The sequence below is a fragment of the Pristis pectinata genome, chromosome 5, assembly GCF_009764475.1.
Source record: "Pristis pectinata isolate sPriPec2 chromosome 5, sPriPec2.1.pri, whole genome shotgun sequence".
In the NCBI taxonomy this organism is placed as follows: Eukaryota; Metazoa; Chordata; class Chondrichthyes; order Rhinopristiformes; family Pristidae; genus Pristis; species Pristis pectinata.
Window position 1 is genome coordinate 62,782,411 of NC_067409.1, and position 22,986 is coordinate 62,805,396.

Here is a 22,986-nt window from a genome sequence, read left to right on the forward strand (position 1 = left end):
ACCATGTGCAGGCAGATGGGAATACTTTAGACTAGTATCACGGCTGGCACAAAGATGGTGGTCCAAAGGGCCTGTTCCTGTACTGTACTGCTCTATGTTCTATGTTTTCAGTTTTAAAACCACACCATTGAAGTGTTGAAAATTGTGTTTAGCACTGATAGGCCGAATGTTTAAATTTAATCTATGTACTTATGCACAAATTATTTCTGCATCATGTCCACAGCGATAAAGACATGAATCAAAGATTCAATGCATTTTTCGTTCTCATGTTATTGTCCTAATTGTGCTTTTTTAAATGTTATTCTGTATTACCCTACCCACAACTTGATACTTTTGAGTGATGCAAGGCGGGGTGGGGGGGGGGGGGTGGGTACATTGAACAAATCAGCTGGTAAATATGCAGATGTTAACTTGCTGTGTGCAACCTTGATTGAGAGAGGAGGAGGAGGATGATAAATGAGTAAATTCTCTCTCAAAATTTGAAGCCAGGTCATGCAATCAAATTTAGTCAATGTAGAACCAATGGAAATATTCTAACGGAATTGAGCTAATGATTCTTCACACAATAATTCAGCCATTTGGTTGGAAGAATACACAGGAAAATAAGAACAATTCATATTAACGTTGCATCCTTTAACTTTGTCAAGAAATTTCTTCGGAGTCTTATTAAAAAAGGTTGGCATAGGGTCTCAACAGGACAAGTGAGCAGAAGTTTGGTTATAAAGGCTGAAAGGGTAAGTTTTATAAAGCATCTTAAAGGAGAAGTTCAGAGACAAAAAGGTGAGGGAGAGTACTCCAGAGTGTGGGTGCTGTCAGATAAAGGCCCAGCCAAACAGTAGAACTTGTAGAATGAAGAGATCTCAAAGGATTGTGAAACTGGAAGATACTACAGAAAGAGGAATCTGAAATTGCATGGATTTATGGAACAAAGGAGAATTTTAAAGTGAAGCACAGGGATATGTGTTGAAGGTGTCACCAGGGTGTTGGGCACTACAGTGCTCACTCAGCATTCTGCTGAGTATGCTGCTCTCATGCAACTGCCAGCATTTAGTTATTGACTATAATTGACTAAAGTCTGAGAGCAGATTGGCTGCTTATTCTCATGACATTGCATTGGATCTAATAGAGAATACAAAATAAAAAGTACAATGGATAAAGATGGAAGAAACGGTTAGATAACAAGACAGAGTGAAACAGAAATCTTGTTTGGAATCAATATTCATAAAATAGATGGATATGTTCATTTTTAAAACGTGTTGAAAAATTACCATCACAATGCAGGGGAGATATTTAATATTCACATTATGAGTAATAAATAAATCTATGGCTTACTTTAGTGAACATGATATCGTGACTCGGAGCAACTAAAACTGACTTGTTTGTTCATATCTGAAGCATAACATTAAATTATGGAATCATCGTTTCATTCCACAACCTTACAGCATTTCATTATACAGTAGTCTCATTAAACTGGAAATTATGCCGACAGTAGTTAAAATTAGTTCTGGTTGAAATTAACACGGATAGCCACTTTAAATCATGTTCCACAATATTGGTATCAAATAGATTTTAAATGTGTGAAAATCTGTGTCCAATATTGTAGCAAAGTCATTAACACTGTTGAAATAAGTAGTTATTTGCTACCAGCATTGCATGGTTCAATTTTAACTAACATGTAAAGCCAGTGCAATGTCATCAAAGCAGAATTAAATTTGTTATGTGGTAGTAAATTTGCTTCCAAATCAGAATTTGAAGGAAATTAAATTAATTATATGACATTATATTATGTAACATTACAGAGTACAATGCTGCAATATGAGATTTTGCTGCATATTCACATTCAAAATAGGGCAACCTAGAAAGGAAGTTTCTCTGTTGGGACGTCCTTTATAAGTGCTGCTAGCGATTAATATCTGTGAATTGCTAGAGCTGCAAATACTTACAGTGATTTGACACCATACACAATGAAGGCCTGTAAGACCCTGATAACACTTGATGGTTTTATGGCATTTGTCACATTTCTTTGGACAGTTTCCTTCCACCCAGAAGTGATGCATTACCTAAGGGAAGCAAATGTGTAATTTGTTTAGAAAATATACCAGGTCTATAATGTAAAGCCAATGCAATTCACAGTGAAAGATAAGTAAGAGGACAGCTCACAGTTGCATTCTTTTTTGACTTGACATAGGTGTTGATGCAGGAGGGAAGAGCTCTGGACACACACCGTTCATGAACTGTATACTTGCAGACTGCAAAAATTAAAAACGTGGTTCAATAAAACTAACTTAACCTTTCAATAGCAAGGCAAAACCAACAAAAACATAATGTTTTCATTAATATAATTGACATCTACTCTGTCAGTACCCAAAGAGAGAAAATATTAAATATTGGCTTTTTTTCCAGTGCACCTCACGATGAATTCATAGCCAAAATGTTGTTATTAATTTTTATGATTGTAAAAAGCAAAAAGGAGCTGTCATTTAACAATTTGAGCCCATCCACCATTTAATGAGATCCTGACTGATCTATACCAAACTCCATTTGCTTGCCTTGACTCCATTTCCCTTAAAATGCTCTTGACTAGTAAGTATCTATTGAGCTCAGATTTAATTGAAATGAACAACTATTATCTTAATTCCATCAGGCTTTGTAGAAAGCCTTTTGAATGGTTTGACATTAATTTTAAGGGTCTGCCCCGTTGACCTAGACTTGCTCACAAATAGCAAAGGTTTCAGCAACCATCCTATCAATTCCTTTTAAAATCCTAAATTCTCAAACAAAAAAAGAGGACTTCGCCCATTAAATACCAGGGTCTATAACCCTGGTTTATGTATTTTCTTGCATATTATATCAATAGAGTGCTGGCAGTACTCTGTTGAATCTGTGTTGTACTTCTCTCAATGCCGAAGTATCATTTTTAAGGGATGCTCTCAAGGAGTGTACAATGCTCCAAGATCAATCTGTAAGTTCTATAACTCAGGGAAAAGATCCTCCCATTTACATTCAAGTCTCTAGATATCATTCCATCAGCGTTAGTGTACATGGATTTTTAAATCTTTGCACCCCTACCATCTTAGCTTTTTTAAACCATTTTAAAATACACAGTTCTATTCCTTTTTTGGTCCAAGATGGATGACTTCATAGTTATCTGCACTAAAGTTCATCAACCACAGCTTTGCCTGTTTGCAATATATCAATGTCACTTTATAATTCAAAGCTCCCATCTGCACTACTTACTGTGTCACCAATCTGTGTCATTGCAAACTTAAATTTATGGGTCACTATTGTTTTTTCCAAGCCTTTAATAAATATCGAGAGCAGCTGAGGCCCCAGCCTCCAAATGTGCTCTTTGGTAGCACTGATCACTATCTTCTAATTCAAGTACAAAACCATTTTGGCTACTTTGCCTCCTTTATCAATAAACCAACATCCTTCCCAAGTTAATGGGTTGGCTTCAGTTGCATGAGTTTTTATTTTAGTTAATTATCTCTTAAGTGGACCCTTAGCAAATGCCTGCTGAAGGTTCATTTAAGTCAAAGGCATTTTCTTGTCTCCAATTTCAGTTACTTCTACAAAAAGATTTGCACGGGCTTCCTAACCATACCTACCTTTCACAAATCCATACTGGATCTTGCTAATTATCTCAGTTTTCTCAAAGTACTCTGTCACTCCAGCCTTAACTGTGGATTCCAATATTCCACACAAAAAATGTCAGACAACCGTATTTATAATTTGCTATTTTACTTCACTCTCTTTTCGTAAATAAGCAAATTGCATTCATAGTTTTCCAACAAAAAAAAGTTTCTGAATTGAGAGCTTTTTGGAATCTTGATTCTAAAACATATGCCATTTCTTAGCTACGTCTTCAACCCGAAGTGAAAACTCAGCAATTTCTCATTCTCAGAACCATTATATATGCCCAATGCTCAATACCACCTACATTAACTTTAGTGAGCTTCAGTTCTTGATTTATTAGTTCCTCTGAAATGCCAGTTATATTATCTATTCACCGCAGAATGAAGGATAGCAATTATTCAACAGGTCTGCCATTTCCTTATTTTCATTTGAAATAGCTCAACATCTGTTGACACTTTTCTGACATTCACCAGAGCAGGCACATGATCACTTAATTTTGTCCACATGTACACAGAGTTTTTTGATCATTTTCTTCAGACTTACCATCTAACAGCTGCATAGACAAAAAAAATGAACAAGAAGATGCTCACTAGACTACTAGAGGAAACAGACAGATCAGACACATCAAGCATAAAAATATGAGATTTTTATTTTAAATTGTGAACGAAAATATATCAGGATCTGCTAGTTAATCAAATTAAGTAGTCAACCATGGATATGATAAAAAAGGAAGAGGGTAGATTGGCCCAATAATATTATTTTTTTAATTGTTCAGGAATAAATTGCACTCTGTCATAAAATCTCACCCAGAGACAACAAGAGATGGTATGTAAGAATGACAGTGATCCATTTTATATGAAGCATCATTCTATAGGGCAGGCAATCTGAATTTCCAAAGTGTGTGATAAGGAATAAACCACATTGTGATTAAAAATTCATTCCAATTTATGCAATTCAGGTAATTAGGATACTTTACTCTTCAGAACAACTTTCTGTCCTGCAGGTTGAGACATAATAAAAAATGCCTGAAATATAAAATGCATTAGTCTATCAATTTATTTACAAGATATCATGCTTTTGATCTGAGGCATATTTTGGCCTACTTCTAACGAAGATTTTATATTCAAAATTTCATATTTCTGTTTATGTACATTTCTACTTTGCATTATTTAGATTGTTTAATTCAAATGATATCTAGTTCAGTTTTCAGTGCGATCAACAAAAGTTATGAATCAGTTGAGTATACATTTTTCAAACAGTAAATGTCACACAGTAACCAAGTTACCTTTGGGTTGCAAATCTACTGGCATGTAAGCTAACTGAAAATTAATCCTTTAAAAGCAATAACCTGACTTTATCCACTGTGATGGAAAATTGTAATTCATCGATTAAATATACACTTACATGGAATTAATCTTACAATTTCTCTCAACACAAAAATAAAAACATCCTTTCTCTTCATAATTTGCAACTTATGAACAAACATAGATCAAAAAGCAAACTACTGGAGGAACTCAGATCAGGCAGCATCTGTGCAAGCAGAGGGATAGTTGACATTTTGGGTCAAGACTCTGTATCAGGACTGAGAGGGTAGAGGGGAGATAGGCAGTACAAAACTGTGAGAAGGAGGGGTGAGACAGAAGCCAGCAGGTGAGAGGTGGAGCCAGGAGACGTGGGCAATGATGGGCAGATGGAGCCAGGTTGGGGGGGGGGGGTGGGGGGGGGGGGTGGGGACGGGGGGGTGGAGGCAGAGGCAGAAGCTGGAAGATGGCAGGTAGAGAAGCAAAAGGCTGCAGAGGCTAGAATCTGATAAGTACGGAAGGTGATGTGGAGCCAGCTAAGGGAAGGATGATAGACAGATGGAACCAGATGGGGGAGGAGATGGGAGACCCGATAGGCTAAATATGTGGGTGATAGGGAGATGGAACATGTGGGGGAGGGGAACAAAATTGGATAATGGGGGGTGTGATGGGAACAGGGGTTGGAAAAAGGGAGATGAAAGAACGCAAGTGAATCAGAAGGAGAGAGAGAAAAGAACACAGGAGGTGTGGGTTACCTGAAATAGCAAAATTCAATGTTCATACAATTGGGTTGTACACTACCCAGGTAGAATATGAGGTGTTATTCTTTGAGTTTGAGTTGGCAGTGGAAGAAAGCCGAGGATAAATGGGTTGGTGTGGGAATGGGAAGGAGAGATGAAATGGCATGCAACTAGGAGCTTGGGATGGCCATTGTGGACAGAGTGCAGGTGCTCTAGAGAACAGTTGCCTGGTTTGGTTGGTCTGGCTGGTGTAGAGGAGGCCATACTGAGAGCTCGAAATACAGTAGGCAAGGTTAGAGCAGGTGCATGTGAATCTTCGCCTGACCTGGAAGGGCTGTCCAGGCCCCTGGATAGTGGTGAGATAGGGGGTGTAGGGACAAGGGTTGCATCTCTTGCAGTTGTAGGGGAAGTGCCAAAGGATGGAGAGAGGTGTGTGGGTAGGGGTGAGTGAACTAAGGAGTCACGGAGAGAGTGATCCCTGTGGAAAGCAGAAAGAGGTGGGGAGGGGAAGGTGTAACTGGTGGTGGGATCATGTTGCAACTGACAGAAGTGGTGAAGGATGATATGTTGGATACAAAGGCCGATAGGGTAAAAGGTGAGGATCAAGGGAACTCCATCTCTGTTCTGTCTGGGAGGTTGGTGTGGGGGGTGTTGAAAGAAGTCCAGGAAATGAAGGAAATGGAAGAAGCCTGGATGTTTATTTCCACAATATCATTAATGGATTATTAATTGCTAAGGAAAATGTATTCTCCCACTTTAGATTTATTGAATAAAGGACCAGATCTTGCCCATCTCTGACCTCAGCCACAATAAGGCATCATTTCAAAGAGATCACACATCAAAGCCTGATGTCAAGAAGCTGTGATGTCATGAAGCTTTCTGGCAATTCTGGCCTGCTCTGCAGCCACAGCTGTGTTGCAACATGTGACAACTCCTTCTGACGACATCTTGGTAAAGTGCTACCTCCATATAATTGGAGAGCAGTGCCCTTGGAAAACTTTCTGAAGATCAGGCCTCCTGCTAAGGGTTGTTTTCCTTCACTCCTTTATGGGAAATAGCCCTGCTCAACGAGTGTTCTGCTTTTTCCTGTCATAAGATAGTCCAAATGGCATAGCCATCAAACTACATATGCGTGCGTTGCCAACATGTGTATAATTACTCCAGAGATAAATTTTTGCTTCTCTCATAATCCACACATTCAACTTTCCACAAACAGTACATTGGCAACTCAGTCCCCAACAAAAAGTACAAGTAATTGACAATCCTTTTAAATTATGCATGAGAGTGTTTGTGAGTGAGTGAGTGAGTGAGAGTGAGTGAGAGAGAGTGTTTGTGAGTGAGTGAGAAGGAGTGAGTTTGTGAGTGAGTGAGAGAGAATTTGTGAGTGAGAGAGAATGAGAGTGAGAGGGTGTTTGTGAGAGAGAGTGTTTGTAAGTGAGAGAGAGTGAGAGAGAAAGATGAGAGTGAGAGAGAGAGAGTGAGAGAGAGAGTGAGAGAGTGTGAAAGAGTGCATGTGCATTTGTTCATGTGCATTGTTAACAGAGTGGTATGCATGATATAATTTGGCAGAGTGAACATCATTTCAGTGTTGTGTGAGAAATTACAGCGTGAACTGGTTTCTTTATATATTTCCCTGAGTGTACATAATGCACGCACAACTGTGCTCTCCAAATTAGTGCTTCAAATAGCAGATATTTCACTGCCTGGAGCACCAAAACAAACAGCAAAAAGGAGCCCAGTTCTACCCAACTGTTTCTTTATATCAGGTCCATCAAAAGATCATCAGATAGAACTCAACAAAATAGCCTGGAATACTATTTTGATTAATCACTAATGTAGAATAAGTTTTGTACATTAGCAAGCTTGCATTTGTGTATAATGCAACTAAGTGAAGATATGGTTGTACTTTGTCTGAATGAGACTGACAGTTCATTTTCCACATTATCTCAATACTCACAGGAACAGCAGAGGCCTTGCTTGCCAAGACCAATCAGCATGTTCAAGCAGAGATTGCAATAGGCGGGTTTGTTGAAGTGTTTCAGTCTCCACACGTGTTGCCCATCATCTTTCACATTCTGCCAAGGAAAAGCAATCAGTAATACAGGTTATGGTACTATCAACAAATAATGAAAACTCATTTAATTTACCAGGTTAAACAATTTTCACAGTCCCTTTGAAAATACTGCTGCAGTCCCAGGTTGTATGCCAGGATAGGGTGTTGCCTCCCAGTTGTCAAGGATGTCTCAGAGCAGCTGCAAAATATTCTCAAGGGGGAGGGTGAGCAGCCAGAGGTCATGGCGCAAATTGAAAGGGGGAAGAAGTCCTGCGCAATGAGGACTCTGAATTCCTCCCGGTGCCACGTGCTAGTCAGGGCAGGAATAGGAAGATAGAACAGATGACTGAGTGGCTGAGGAACTGGTATCCAATATCCTGGCCAGGAGGGTTTAAACCCTCGGGAGGGTTTAAACTAGTTTGGCAGAGGGATGGGAACCAGTGCACCAGGTCAGAAAGTGGAGGGATTGAAGTGAAGATTGACAAAATGACTAGGAAGAACAGGCAGGAGCAAAGTAATAGACACAATGGGATGGATGGGTTGAGATGTGTGTATTTTAATACTAGGAGTATTATGGGTAAGGGTGACAAATTTAGAACATGGATCAATACGTGGAACTATGATGTTGTGGCTATAACAGAGACTCAGTTGAGAGAGGGACAGGAATGGATGCTTAAGGTTCCAGGGTTTTGATGTTTTAGAAAAGATAGAGGAGGTGGTAAAAGGGTCGGAGGGAGTTGTGCTATTAATCAGGGACGATATCACCGCTGCACTCAGAAGGGACATAACAGAGGGTTCATCCACTGAGTCTATATGGATAGAACTCAAAAATAACAAAGGTGCAATCACTGATGTGATTATACTACAGACCCCACAATAACCACCAGGACACTGAGGAAGGGATATGCAGGCAGATTAGGAAAGGTGTAAAAACAACAGGGTTGTTGTAGTGGAGGACTTCAACTTCTCTAATATAAACTGGGTCCTCCTTAGTGCAAGAGGTTTCAATGGGGCAGAATTTGTTAGTCGATCCAAGAGGGTTTCTTAAATCAATATGTATATGGTCTAACAAGAGGGGCCGTACTGGATCTGGTGTTGGGTAGTGAGCCTGGCCAGATGATTGATCTTTCAGTGAGGGAACAGTGATCACAACTCCTTAAGTTTTGCGATAGCTATAGAAAAGGATAAGTATGGACCTTGCGGGAGAATATTAAATTGGAGCAGGGCAAAGCACAAGAGCATTAGGCAGGAACTAGGCAGAGTTAATTGGCAACAGCTGTTTTTGGACAAGTCCACATGTGACATGTGGCGGGTGTTCAAAGACCAACTGCACAGAGTACAGGGCAAGTATGTTCCAGTAAGAAGAAAGGACAAGATGGCAAGGTAAGAGAACCTTGGATGTCAAGAGAGGTGTTGACTTTAGTCAAGAAGAAAAATGAAACGTATGTAAGGCTTAGGAAGCTAAGAACAAACAGAGCCCTTGAGGATTATAAAGAAGCCAGAAACGAACTTAATAAGTACGAATGTCAGGAGGGGCCATGAAAAGTCCTTGGCAAGTAGGATTAAAGAGAATACCAAGGCATTCTATACATACATCAAGTGCAAGAGGATAACTAAGGAGCAGGTAGGACCACTCAAGGATAAAAGAGGAAACATGTGCTTGGAAGTGGAGGATGTGGGTGAGGTCCTAAATGAGTACATTGCATCAGTATTTACCAAGGAGAAGGACGTGGAGGACAGGGAGATCAGTGTGGAACATGCTAATTTGCCAGGGCATTTTGAAATAAAGAAGTAGATAGTGCTGGGCCTCTTAAAGAACATTAAGGTGGATAAGTCCCCAGGGCCTGATGGGAAATACCCCAGGTTATTGAGAGAGGCAACAGATGAGATTGCTGGGGCCTTGACCAATATCTTCGTGTCCTCTCTAGCCACATGAGGTCCCGGAGGACTGGCGAGTAGCTAATGTTGTTCCATTATTCAAGAAGGGAAACAGGGATAATCCTGGAAACTATAGACTGGTGAGTCTCACGTTAGTGGTAAGGAAGTTACTGGAGAGGATTCTTAGGGATAGGATTTATGAGCATTTGGAAAACCATGGCCTAATTAGGGACCATCAGCATGGCTTTGTGTGGGGCCAGTTGTGTGTCTCTAACTTGACTGAGTTTTTCAAGGAGGTGACGAAGGCAGAGCTGTCAATATTGTCTACATGGATTTTAGTAAGGCATTTTTCAAGGTCCATTTTCAAGGCAGACAAAATTTGTCACGGATAAATAAAGAAACCCCAGCTAACTAAAATTTGCCCAATTGACAGGCCTTGGATTTTTGATTCCAGAGCTTTTTTTGGGAGAGGTTAAAATGCAGGACCTCAAGGGTTGTAATCTCATGGCACTCCCAGTATGACGTGTCAGTGAGATAGGGAGAGGCAAATGAATGTGTGGCTGAAGAGCTGGTGTAGGTGGGAGGGATTCAGGTTCCTGGACCATTGGGATCTCTTCTGAGGAAGAGGGATGGATTGTACCTGAACTGGAGGGGACCAATATCCTGGTGTGGCAGATTAGGCAGAGCTACTCAGGAGGGTCTCAACTCATCTGGCATGGAGGGTGGGACCCAATGTAGCAGTATAGCAAATCAGAAAGTTGAGGCAAATAAAGAAGTTAAGGTGAGCAAGTTCAGTAGGCAGGACAAGCAGGAGCAGCACAGGGAGCAAGGAAGGTTTGGTGGGCAAAATTGCATTTATTTTAATGCAAGAAGCTGACAGGTAAGGCAGATGAACTCAGGGCATGGATAGGTATATGGGACTGGGATATTATAGTTATTACAGAAAAATGGATGGGCAGGATTGGCAGTTTCAGATAGAGGTGGAGGTAAGAGAAAAGGGGGAACATTGTTTGTGATTAGAGAGGATATTCCTGAGGGATTGTCCAGTGAGGCTATATTGATGGGACTCAGAAATAAGAAGAAGTGATCACTTTGATGGAATTGTACTAGAGACTCCCCAATAGTCAGTGGGAATTAGAGGAGCAAATATGCAGGGAGATTGCAGATAGCTGCAGGGACATTAGGGAGGTATCAGTGGGCAATTTTAACTTCTCTCATGTTGACTGGGACTGTCATAGTTCAAAGAGTGTGGATGGGGCAGAATTTTTTAAATTGCGTCCAGCAAAGTTTTCTCAAGCAATATGTAGATAGCCCTACTGGAGAGGGTACAACACTTGACCTCCTATTGGGAAATAAGTCAGAGCAAGTGACTGAAGTGTCAGTGGGAGAGCAGTTTGGAACCAGCGACTATAATTCTATTAATTTTAAAATAGTTATGGAATAAGACTAGTCCACAAGTTAAAGTCCTAAAGTAGGGGAATAGATAGGAACTTGCAAAGGTTGCTTGGGAGAGGCTGTTAGTAGGTAAAAAACATACAGCAAGTGGAAGGCTCTTCAAAGTGAAATAAGGAGAGTTCAGTGTCAGCATGTTCCTGTAAGAATAAAGGGCAAGGCTGGCAGGATTAGTGAACCCTGGCTGATGAGGGATATTGAGGCTCTTGTTCAGAAACAGGTGGAGGCCTATGTCTGGTATGGAAATTTGGGATCAAGCGAATCCCTTGAGGAATACAAGGGATGTAGGAGTACACTTAAGGCAGCATATGTTGGAGGTCTTGAAAAGCATAAAGGTGGATAAATCCCCAGGGCCTGATCAGGTGTATCCTGGGACATTGTGGGAAGCAAGGGTAGAAATTGCTGGGGCCCTGGCAGAGATTTCTGTATCTTCTTTAGCCACAAGTAAGGTACCGGAAGGTGGCTAATGTTGAACCTTTATTGAAGAAGGTCTGCAAGGACGAGTCAGGAAACAACAGGCCAGTGAGCCTAACATTAGTGATAGGAAAGTTACTGTAGGGAATTCTGAGAGACAGGATTTGTCTACATTTGGAAAGGCAGGTACTGATTGGGGATAGTCAGCATGACTTTGTATTTAGGAAATAGTATCTCACAAATTTGATTGCATTTTTTGAAAAGGTGACCAAGGGGACTGATGAGGGCAGGGTGCAGACATCTTCTATGTGGACTTTAGCAAGTCCTTTGACAAGGTCTGACATGGTAGACTTGTCTGGAAGGTTGGATCACATGTTATCCAGGGTGAGCTGGCCAATTGAATACAGAATTGGCTTGGCGGGAGGAGGCAGAGGGTGGTGATGGGGGGTTTTTTTGAACAAAATGGTACAGCATACAATAAACAGCAACCATTGGTATTACTTGAATTTTTTCCAATAGCCCTCTCGGTGTTTCCTCCCTCCCTTATATTCAGCAAGATATACTCAGACCGAATACTCACAGCTTTACAGTGCCTCTGCTGCTCATTATTTTTGATGGCAGAATACAACAATGGACACAATTGTTGGTGTTTCCTTTGAGCGAGACCCAGACCCAAGGACTTAGAGATTAAATCTAGTTGGCTGAATTTCAATTAGTTTGATTAAATCATCATTGTGACATTTGCCAATAAGACAAATACGTTCCACCAGGATTAAGGTAGTCATAATAAGATTTTAAGTTGGAATGCATACAAACAGTAAATTTCATAACATTACACCAATCATTGGTCTTTGCTGTAACAATTGCCAATTATTATATTGGATGGGAATATACATTTTCTCTACTAAGCCACAACAGGTAACTAAATATGAATTTACTAACAATAACTAGGCTGAAATGACCTAACCTAGAATGACCTACTGTTTGTGTCATGGAAAGCTTTCTATCTGATATTTCTATCCTCCTTTTTGGAAAATTTGCTGGTGTTTCAATTCATCACACAATGCTTGCCATTTTTGTACCCACCACACACATCACCCACTTTTACCAGTAATACTTGCTATGTTCATCAAATAGAATCCACCACAGAAATTATTTACAAAGTGACTTCTCAATAAATGATATCAAACATGTTGCATTTTTTGAAACTGAAAAAAAACCTGTAGATGCTGGAAAATTGAAATAAAGACAAAAAGTGCTGAAACACTTAATAGATCAGGCATCATCAGTGGCAAAAGGAACAGTTAACATTTCAAGTTAAAAACCTTTCATCAATACTGGGAAAAAAAAAGAGCAATTATTTGACTCAACTTGCTGACTCAGAATTCTGATGTAGGGGCTCCAACCTGAAAAGTTAACTGTTTCCTTGTCCACAGACACTACCCGCCTTGCTGAATATTTCCAACATTTCCTGTTTTATGTTGCACTTTTTTGCAGAGTTTATTAAGTGCATATTCTCTTTCTACAACTTAGAAAGCCCCTCTGATTATAACCTATATTGGGTCTTTAAGCAGTCGATGTTAGGTCTATCAATCAGAAGTTTACACTTCATTAAAGTGTCTCTGCTTGAGTGTTGAGACTCCAGTGAAAATGTCTAAAAGAAACAGTTGGCTAAGTGAGGTTTCCCCTTTCCCCTCCAAATATACTGGTTATCTTTCTATTTAACTTTAATTACAAAGTGGCAAATTCACTTTACAGCAAAGTATCTAATATAAACAAACTTTTTATTTTAAATGCTAAATTGTTTTTGTTTTGTCAGTCTTTGTTTAGTCGGAAACTCTGATATCCCTGAGAAGACAAAATCAAAATACTGCTGATGATAGAAAAAATGAGACAAACCAAAAATGAATGCAAGAAATATTCAGTGGGTCAGGCAGCAGTGGTGGAGAGAGTAGCAGAGTCAATGCTTCAATCAGATAATCATCAGAAGTCTGTGCTTATGAACTTAGTTCTGATTAAAAAAAACTTTCCACATTTGTCATGAAAACTTAGCTGTGTTTCTCTGCTGCCTTAACAGCAGAGCATTTACAGCATTTTCTGATTATCTTAAGAAAATTATGTGTTCATGGTCCATCATGAATAAGGATGATAATTTACTACCATCGAAGGGAGATGCTTTCTTTTTCAGATATGATGCTGAATCCTGGCAGCTCATATGAATGTTAAAGGTACCATTCAAAACAAAAAGGGACATCTACTTGTGCTTTGGTCAAGTGTTCATCCATCAACTAAAATGACAACAGACTATCTGCTCATCACTGGCATTTTGTACATTGTTAGTACACATAACATGGTTGGAGAGGCAACTTCAATCAAGAGCAACCCATTTGTAATAAGGAGGTCAGAGAAGCGTGAGAATAAAATAAGGCAATACATAAACACAAATATTTTAAGAAATTTGGATGATGACATGCACATGGTAGAGGTGCATTATGTCACAAGGGGAAACTAAAGTTTCTTCCCCATGTGTTTCTGTTCTGTCACTTCACCCTATTTATGAAGGATTTCTGTTGACAGAGGAACCTTGCACTTTGGAGAAGCAAAGATACTGAGTTTCTGTGAAGGAACAAAATCCATAACCTTCTGAGTATGCAGCATGGCAAAGGTAAGAGAGTTCTCCGCTGTTGTCCATCTGCTCCTCCATCTGTCTGTACACACTAATTTATCTGAAGACCTTTCAAATGCTTTGTCACTTCTGCTTTTTAACCAAACATGGTAGCTGACCAGCTTCAACCACACAATTAGTCCCTCTCATACAACAGCACCATATGTTTGGTAACATTTCATCTGAAAACTAATTTGTCCATATGGATGTACAAAGTAAGAGCTGGAATAGCTCCTCGCCCCCCCAAGCCTGTCCCGCTGTGCATAGATGAAGGTTGATCTGTTTGTAATCTCAGCTCAGCACACCCCCCCCCCCCCCAAGAACCTTTCAACCATTTGCTTATGAAGAACTCATCTATCTCAGCTTTAAAAAAAATTCAAAGGTCTACTTCCATCATCTTTTAAGGAAGAGAGTTACAAAGCCCAATGACATGTGTCCCTTGGCTCCTCAGATGGTTGAACTTCTTAAGGCAGTGGTGAACTAAACCATGCAGAAACATGAGTCGACTGGTCCCAGCCAGTGATAGATGCACAACAATTTGTATCATAGAGTACCACAGCACAGAAACAGGCCCTTCAGCCCATCTAGTCCATGCCGACCTGATCTTCTGTCTAGTCCCATCTACCTGCACCTGGACCATATCCCTCCAAACCCCATCCATACATGTACCTATCCAAACTTCTCTTAAATGTTATAATTGAACCCGTATCTACCACTTCTGCTGGCAGCTCATTCCACACTTGCACTACCCTCTGAGTGACGAAGTTTAGCCTCAGATTTCCCTTCAATATTTCAACTTTCACCCTCAACCTATGTTCTCTATTTCTAGTCTCACCCAACCTCAGGGGAAAAGGTCTGCAATGCACTCACCCTATCTATACCCTTCATAATTTTGTCCACCTCTATAAGATCTCCCCTCATTCTCTTGCACTCCAGGGAATAAAGTCCTAACCTTTTCAACTTTTCCCTACAACTCAGGTCCTCAAGTCCCAGCAACATTCTTGTAAATTTTCTTTGCACTCTTTCAAGCTTATTGATATCTTTTCTGTAGGTAGGTGACCAGAACTGCTCACAATACTCTAAATTTGGCCTCACCAAAGTCTTGTACAACTTCAACATAACATCCCAACTCCTGTACTCAGTGCTCTGATTTATGAAGGCCAAAGTGCCAAAAGCTCTTTTTATGGCCCTATCTACCTGTGACGCCACTTTCAAGGAACTATGTATCTGTATTCCCAGGTCCCTTTGTTCTGTCGCACACCTCAGAGCCCTACCATTCACTGTGCAAGTCTTACCCTGGTTTGTCCTCCCAAAGTGCAACACCTCACACTTGTCTGCATTAAATTTCACCTGACATTTTTCAACCCATTCTCCTAGCTGGTCAAGATCAGGCTGCAAGGTTTGATAACCTTCCTCACTGTCCACTATGCCCCCAATCTTGGTGTCATCTGCAAATTTGCTGATCCAGTTTACCACATTATCATCTGAATCACTAATATAGATGATAAACAACAACAGATCCAGCACCGATCCCTGCGGCACACCACTAGTCACAGACCTCCAGTCAGAGAGACAAACATCTACTACCACTCTCTGGCTTCTCCTGCTAAGCCAATGTTGAATCCAATTGTCTTCTTCATCCTGAATGCCAAGCAGCTTAACCTTCTGGAGCAGAGTCCCATGTGGGACTTTGTCAAAGGCCTTGCTAAAGTCCATGTAGACAACGTCCACTGTCTTTCCTTCATTGGCCTTCTTGGTAACCTCCTTGAAAAACTCTATAAGATTGGTTAGACATGACCTACCACAAACAAAGCCATGTTGACTATCACTATTCAGGCCCTGTTTATCCAAATACATATATCCTGTCCCTTAGAATATCCTCCAATAATTTACCCACAACTGACGTCAGGCTCACCAGCCTATAATTTCCCCACTTACCCTTAGAACCTTTCTTGAACAACAGAACAACATTAGCTATCCTCTAGTCCTCTGGCACCTCACCTTTTGCTAAGGACGTTTTAAAAATCTCTGCCAGGGCCCCTGCAATTTCGGCACTAGCCTTCCACAAGGTCCTGTCAGGCCCTGGGGATTTAACCAGCTTCATTCGCCTCAAGACATTCAGCACCTCCTCTTCCGTAATCCAGATAGAGTCCATGACCTTACTACCCTTTTCTCTCAGTTCTATAGTCTCTGTGTCTGTCTCCAGAGTAAATACAGATGCAAAAATTCCATTTAAGACCTCCTCCATCTTTTTTGGCTCCATGCATAGATGACCATGTTGATCTTCAAGAGGACCAATTTTGTCCCTTGCTACCCTTTTGCTCTTAATATAGCTGAAGAAACCCTTGGGATTCTCTTTCACCTTGTCTGCCAGAGCAACCTCATGTCCTCTTTTTGCTCTCCTGATTTCTCCCTTAAGTGTCCTCTTGTATTTCTTATACTCCTTAAGTGCCTCATTTGATTCTAACCTCCTTTTTCTTTACCAGGGCCTCAATATCCCTTGATAACCAAGGTTCCTTAAACCTGCTAGCCTTGCCTTTTATTCTAACAGGAGCATACAGATTCTGTACTCTGAATATTTCACTTTTGAAAGCCTCCCACTTACCAAACATCTCTTTGTCGGAATACTGCCTATCCCAATCCACACCTGCCAGATCCTGTGTCGATACTGATGCACCAGGAGGTAACCATACTTGTGGTGAAAAGGATGGGAAAATATTTCATTAGGTTTCCTTAGAGCTTGAATTCCTTGGTCCTGCTTTACAGCAAAGACCAAATAATCCAAACGATACTTGTGAATCCAGTAAAAGATGTGGTGCTCAGCTGATACTCATGGCATCAAAAAAGTTGCAGCTAGTTTCACAACCCTGCATAGTAGAGAATTCCTGAGCTTATAACCCTCTGCAAAAAGTTTCTACATACCTCAGTTTCAGCTTGTAACCATGTCCCCTCATTCAAGTCATTACCACAAGAAACACCTTAACATCTACTCTATCATCCCCACCCCCTCCTCACCCGCATCTTACATGTTTCAATAAGCATAACCTTCCTGCTTCTAAACTGCATAGAATACAAGTCCAACTTCTTTAGCCATTCATAATAGGATAGCCTCTCATCCCAAGAATTAGCCATTCTTCTGGATTGCCTCCATTGCTAAAATAGCCTTACTTAAATAAGTAAACTGTACTCAGGACTCTAGGTGTAACTTTACCACTACCATGATCAATTTTAGCAATATATTTTTAAACTCCAGGTCCATTGTCTTAAAGACCAAGATGTAATTTGACTTCTTAGTTATGTGCTGAACTTGCCAGCTAATTTATTTGTGTTTTGTGCATAAGAATATCTCAATTTCTTTGTATTCTATTTATATATAGTCCTTCTCCATTTAGATAATAGTCTGGGATTCTTCATAACAAGTTGCATGATCTCACACATTCCTACAATGTGGGGAAAATAAAAAATGGGATTTATGGAGGATTGTTGTAAATGTGTGGTTGATGGTCGGCACGACCTCCATAGGCTGATGGACCTGTTTCTGTGCAACATCACTCTATAATTCTACTATAATTCTAGAATTCCCACCTGTATCTTGCTGCAAGTTACACACACCCTCATCACAGCATGCCTTTCCACCTATTTACGTATCATCCGCAAACTTGGATACCTTATACTCTGCACACTCTGCCAAGTCATCAATATAAATCATAAATAATTGAGGGCTAAGAACTGATCCTTGGGACATTCCACTGGTTACATTCTACCAGCCTGAAAAAATCCATTTTAAAGACTCTGTCTTCAATGCGATAACCTATCTTCAATTCATATTAACATACATCTCCCACACAGCTCTTATCTTGTGCTACAGCCTTTTATGTGGCACTTTGTCAAATGCCTTCTGGAAATTCAAATACACTACATCTACATGTTTCTCTCAATCATCTCTGCCTGGTACTTCCTTGAAGATCTTCAACAGGTTTGTCAAATATGATCTTCCTTTCATAAAACTATATTGACTTGTTCGATTGCACTAAGATTCTCTTAATGTCTAGCTATTTCTTCCTTGATTATCGAGTTCAGCATTCTGCCAACACATTTTGAGGAGGCAACAAATTAAGTTCTACACAAAGGGAAATTAAGATTCTCAGAACCCACATATCTAAGCTTTTTTGATGTCAAAATGGTCAAACTGAATGTCTGCCTCTCAGTAAAATGATTCTAAAAAATGAAAGAAATAGATCACAAAACACTATTAAACAACTAGAAATAATGAAGCAAACATAAATAAATCAAAAACACAATCTACCTTTTTACTTATCCTCTCTCAGCTACTGCTCCAATAAATGGACTTGCTGGGCTTGTGCTAAATCTAACCTGCTGCAGGTACATTAAGGGGCAGACAAAAATGACTTGCTTATCCCCACTGGTTATGATTTTCTATTATCCAGTCATCTATCTATGCTAGTGTATTAACTTACACTCCATAAACTCTTGTGCAGTAACCAACTGTGTCACCTTATCAAATATCTTTTGGAAATCTGAAAATGTTACACTCATTGGCTTTTATTGACCTACTCTGCTAATCACATCCTTAAAGTCCAATAAATTCGACAAGCTAGAATTTCCTTTTGATAAACCTATCTAGTCATTTTATGGTTTTATAACTGTTCTGTTATCACTTCTTCAATAATGGATTCCAAAAGTTTTCCAAAGAATTGAGTTAATGTTACAGACCTGTAATTCTGTTTTCTCTCTCCTTTCTTTCTTGAACAGACACTTGCAATTTTCCAATCTATTGGAATCTTTCCAGAATCCTGAAAATTTGCAACTAATGCATCCAGTGTCAAGACAGACACTTCTTTTCATACCATAGAACGCAGACCACTAGGACCAGGGGATTTGTTGACCTTTAGTCCCATTCATTTGTCTCACACTTGGTCTCCAGTGATATTAATTATTTTAGGCTTCTGACTTTTCTTGCCCCTGGCTACCCATCATTTTTGGTATGCCAAGTTTTCTAACAGTGAAATCGGATACAAGATATTGCTTATTAGTTAGTCATTATTATTAATTTTACTGTTTTAGTTTCTAAAAGACCAATATTTATTTCTCCTGCTCCCTTTGATATATACTTCAGGATCAGGTTTATTATCACTGACTTACATGTCATGAAATTTATTGTTTTTGTGGTTGTTTTACTTACGGAAATTCTTACAATGTTTCTATATTCTTGATGGTGTAGCGGTTGCTACCGCGAAATAAAACAAGACGCTAGTCGGAGGATCATCGAACAAGAAGTGGTTTATTTTCCCGCCTTGCGCGGACCCTTTAAGGGAGACTGTTCCCGCCCAATGCAACCGGCAATGACGTAAGTACTACATCATCAAGACTTTCCCGCGCGCGGGTTCTCCCCGTCGCTCGGGAAAGACAAGGCCCGCTGCCATCTTGGACCTCGTCGCTCCGACGCCGCGCGACCCGACTGCCGAGCCGGTTCGCCCGACTAAACAGTGAGTCGCCACAATGGTTTACTCTATAAATTTGTTACAACTTTATAAATCTTTTCTTTCTCTCTAATATCATCCTTAACTTCTTTAGTTAGACACACATGGATTCTTTATTTCCTGAGTGGAATTTATATTCATAGAAAATTATGAAATGGTTCTTTAAATATCTGCAAATTTATCTCAGTTAACTCACCCTTATACTTACATAATTGCCTCTATTTACATTTTAGATCTAGTTTCAGATTCAGTCACTTTCAAATAGAAAGTGCAAGTCTATGATAGACACACCTTCCATTGTTATCCTTTACAGTGCACCTTAAGTGCAATCCTTTACTATAACACTGCTGACCAATCCTGCCTCATATGACCAGATCTAAAATAACTTGTTCCTTGGATGGGGTCCATGATATAAAGTTCAAGAAAGCAGTCTCACGTATAGCCAATAAACTTGTGCTCAAGGAAATCATTGCATTTTCATTTTCCTAATTGATTGAAAATTGAAGTTTCCTCACCCAAACCATCCAAACTATTTAGCTTAAAGTCCTTAATGCAGCCTAGATATTTAATACAACAGGACACTAATCCACCACGAATGAAGCCCACCAAACCTCTTCCCTACTACTGCTGCTGGGGCCATACGAATTGATACCCCCCTCTCCCATTCTGGGCTTTTAGCTACACATTTAACTCCCTGGACAGTCTGAACAATGCCAAGTTTCACATGTTTCAGCTGGAAATGCAGTAATTATTGCTTTTGTGGTTCTGCTTGTTAGTTTAGACCCTATTTCTACATCTTCCCTCTGCAGGAAATGCTTTTTTCTTCTGTGTTGTTAGCTCTTACATAGTTTGCAAAAAAAAAAAATTCTCCCTCCTTCACCAGGCCTGGTCCCCACCTCCAAGATCCTCTAGCCTTAAGGAGATGTCCTTATCCATGGCAATGTGCAGTTCTGACGCAAACTCACAGCTACATAGAACGTCATCTATATTACTCTGCTGTGATATAGACCATGCTGCCCTACCTAGAAGCACATTCCTTTCCACACATCCCATTGAAATAATCCCTTGTACCACTACACTGTGGTTAGCTTGTGTGGTTCTTGCTCATCCATGCACATTCTCACACCCATTGGGCAAGTACAAAAATTGAGGGTCCTCCATACTACATACCAACCTGACACATAATCAAGCACCCTCATCCCTAACCACTGACTAAATCTGAAGTTCTTCTCAACCTTAGTGACGTGACTGATCCGTGAACGTTGAAAGAAGTGGAGAGAGAGATGCATGACATCTGGCTTTACTATCCCTGGTTTACAGCGGGCAAAACCTAGGTGCTCCCTGGAAGCATGCATGCAAAGAAGTCAGAAAGTGAACAGCTCACCTCAGTTCTAGTGTCCCACATGATCACTCCCCACTTACTTTCACTTTAAGGGTTCACTCATGAAACAGCGATGCTTGGGCAAATCACTAGAAAAGAACTGGCATTGTGGAAATTGTACACAATCAATAGCATCAGCAGTGAACAGAAGGAGAGCTAAAATACCAAGTTAGGTGCATTTCTTTCCATATGAATTCAAGGATATTGACTCAAGAATTAAGGATTGCCAGAACTGATTTGAAACTCACCGTTTCCAGACCCAAGAGAACCAGGAGTGGGATTGTTGTCATTCCTCCCTGAATCCATTCTTCCAGAGACACCGTGCCATCATGATCATAATCTATCTCCTCCATCATCTCCTGAAGAATCTACCAAAAAAGACGAAAACCCTTTAAATACACGATCAATTCATCTTGCACACAACTACTGCTGTGGTGATTTGAAAACCCAACCATCACATACCATCAAATGCAACTGCTTTATAAGCCAGTTCCATCCCAGCACAGCTCTCCCCACCATCGCGGACATTTACAAGAGGGCATGACCCACTATCTGGGTCGTGTCCTCTTCTCATTGCTGCCATCAGGCAGGAGGTACAGGAGCCTGAAGACCTACATTTGACAACAGCTTCCTCCCCACTGCCATCAGGTTCTTGAACTGATGTAAAAACCCTTATACTACCTCAGACTGTATTTATTTTTCTCTGTCTCAACTCACACCAGTTTATTTTGTCATGCAAGTTACGTATAATTTATGTAAATTTAAGTTTATGTTAACTTATGTTTGTCATGTACTGCTGCTGCAAAAAGCTAATTTTCATGACATTTATACCCTGTGTATGTATGCCTATGACAATAAACTTAAATCATTTAGAAATGGGTAAACTTCTGAAATATCTTTTATTTATGATAACTGTCTCTATGCACACACAGCTGCTTGACCTTGCCACAACAAACATCTGCCAGACTGAAGTGGTGGGGATTTTGATACCCTTGCCAGTTTGTGTTTACATATTAAAAATATGCAAATACCAACAGCGATTTGAATTGAAGCTGTTCTGACTAATTTGTCTCATATGTGAATTTTGACCACAATGCTTAAGGTTTGATAAATAATTAGAGCTTGTCTCTTTTAAAGAAGTTCAGGCATCATCATTGGGTATGTGCAGATGAGCAAAAATGCATTCATCATATCAAAATCTGCAGCCACATTTTCAGATATTGCTTCATTTGTCTGGTCTATTCTTGTGGCTCAGGGTAGTTTGTGGCTCCTTGTGAGGTCTGGTGCTTGCTGCTTAGTTGGACACCAGGAATCAGAAGTGGAACCTACATTATCAAATAGTTGAAAAGTAAACAAAGACACTCCCTACTGCTGACCTACAGGCGAAGCGGGTGGAAAAATGAAGAACAGAACACACTGGCACAGTCACTGCCACACAGCTCCAGAGACCCAGGTTCAAATACTGTTTGTGTGGAGTTTGCATGTTCTCCCTGTGACCACTTGGGTTTTCTCTGAGTGCTCTGGCTTCTTCCCACATCCCAAAGACATAGGGGTTGGTAGGTTAATTAGCCACTGTAAATTGTCTCCTACTGTGTTGGTGAATGGTAGAATCTGGTGGGGGAGGGGGGGAGGGGGGAAGTGCGAAGGCGGGTTTGAAGGGAATGCGGGGAGAATGCAGTGCAGACTTGGCAGGCTGAAATGCCCATTTCTTTGGTGTATGAGTTTATGGCTCTGAAACAAACACAATTAAGAAAGAAGGCAATGAATAGTGAAGGGAAACAGATGACAAAAAGGAAACGTAACCATGTGGATACATGCTGCTGGGTCCAACCAGCCTGCTGATACAAGCAAACAGATGCTGTTCATCTACTCACCATGTTCCAAACATTCCTGCAACCTTTTGTGCCTATTTATGTTTCAAATATTTGTAGAATGTAGAAACAAAATGACTACTCTGGAAAAACT

At 40.2% G+C, this 22,986-nt stretch overlaps 1 protein-coding gene across 1 annotated transcript in view; it reads right to left on the reverse strand.

Annotated features, from left to right (window-relative positions):
- dgkb (diacylglycerol kinase, beta) overlaps positions 1 to 22,986 on the reverse strand; it is a 589,337-nt gene that overhangs the window by 310,725 nt on the left and 255,626 nt on the right. The window contains exons 9-12 of the mRNA XM_052015544.1: positions 21,270 to 21,389; positions 7,635 to 7,752; positions 2,161 to 2,249; positions 1,944 to 2,060 (exon numbers count right to left, since the gene is read on the reverse strand). Of these exons, the coding sequence (XP_051871504.1) occupies positions 1,944 to 2,060; positions 2,161 to 2,249; positions 7,635 to 7,752; positions 21,270 to 21,389 (444 nt within the window). The remainder of the gene's footprint in view (positions 1 to 1,943; positions 2,061 to 2,160; positions 2,250 to 7,634; positions 7,753 to 21,269; positions 21,390 to 22,986) is intronic.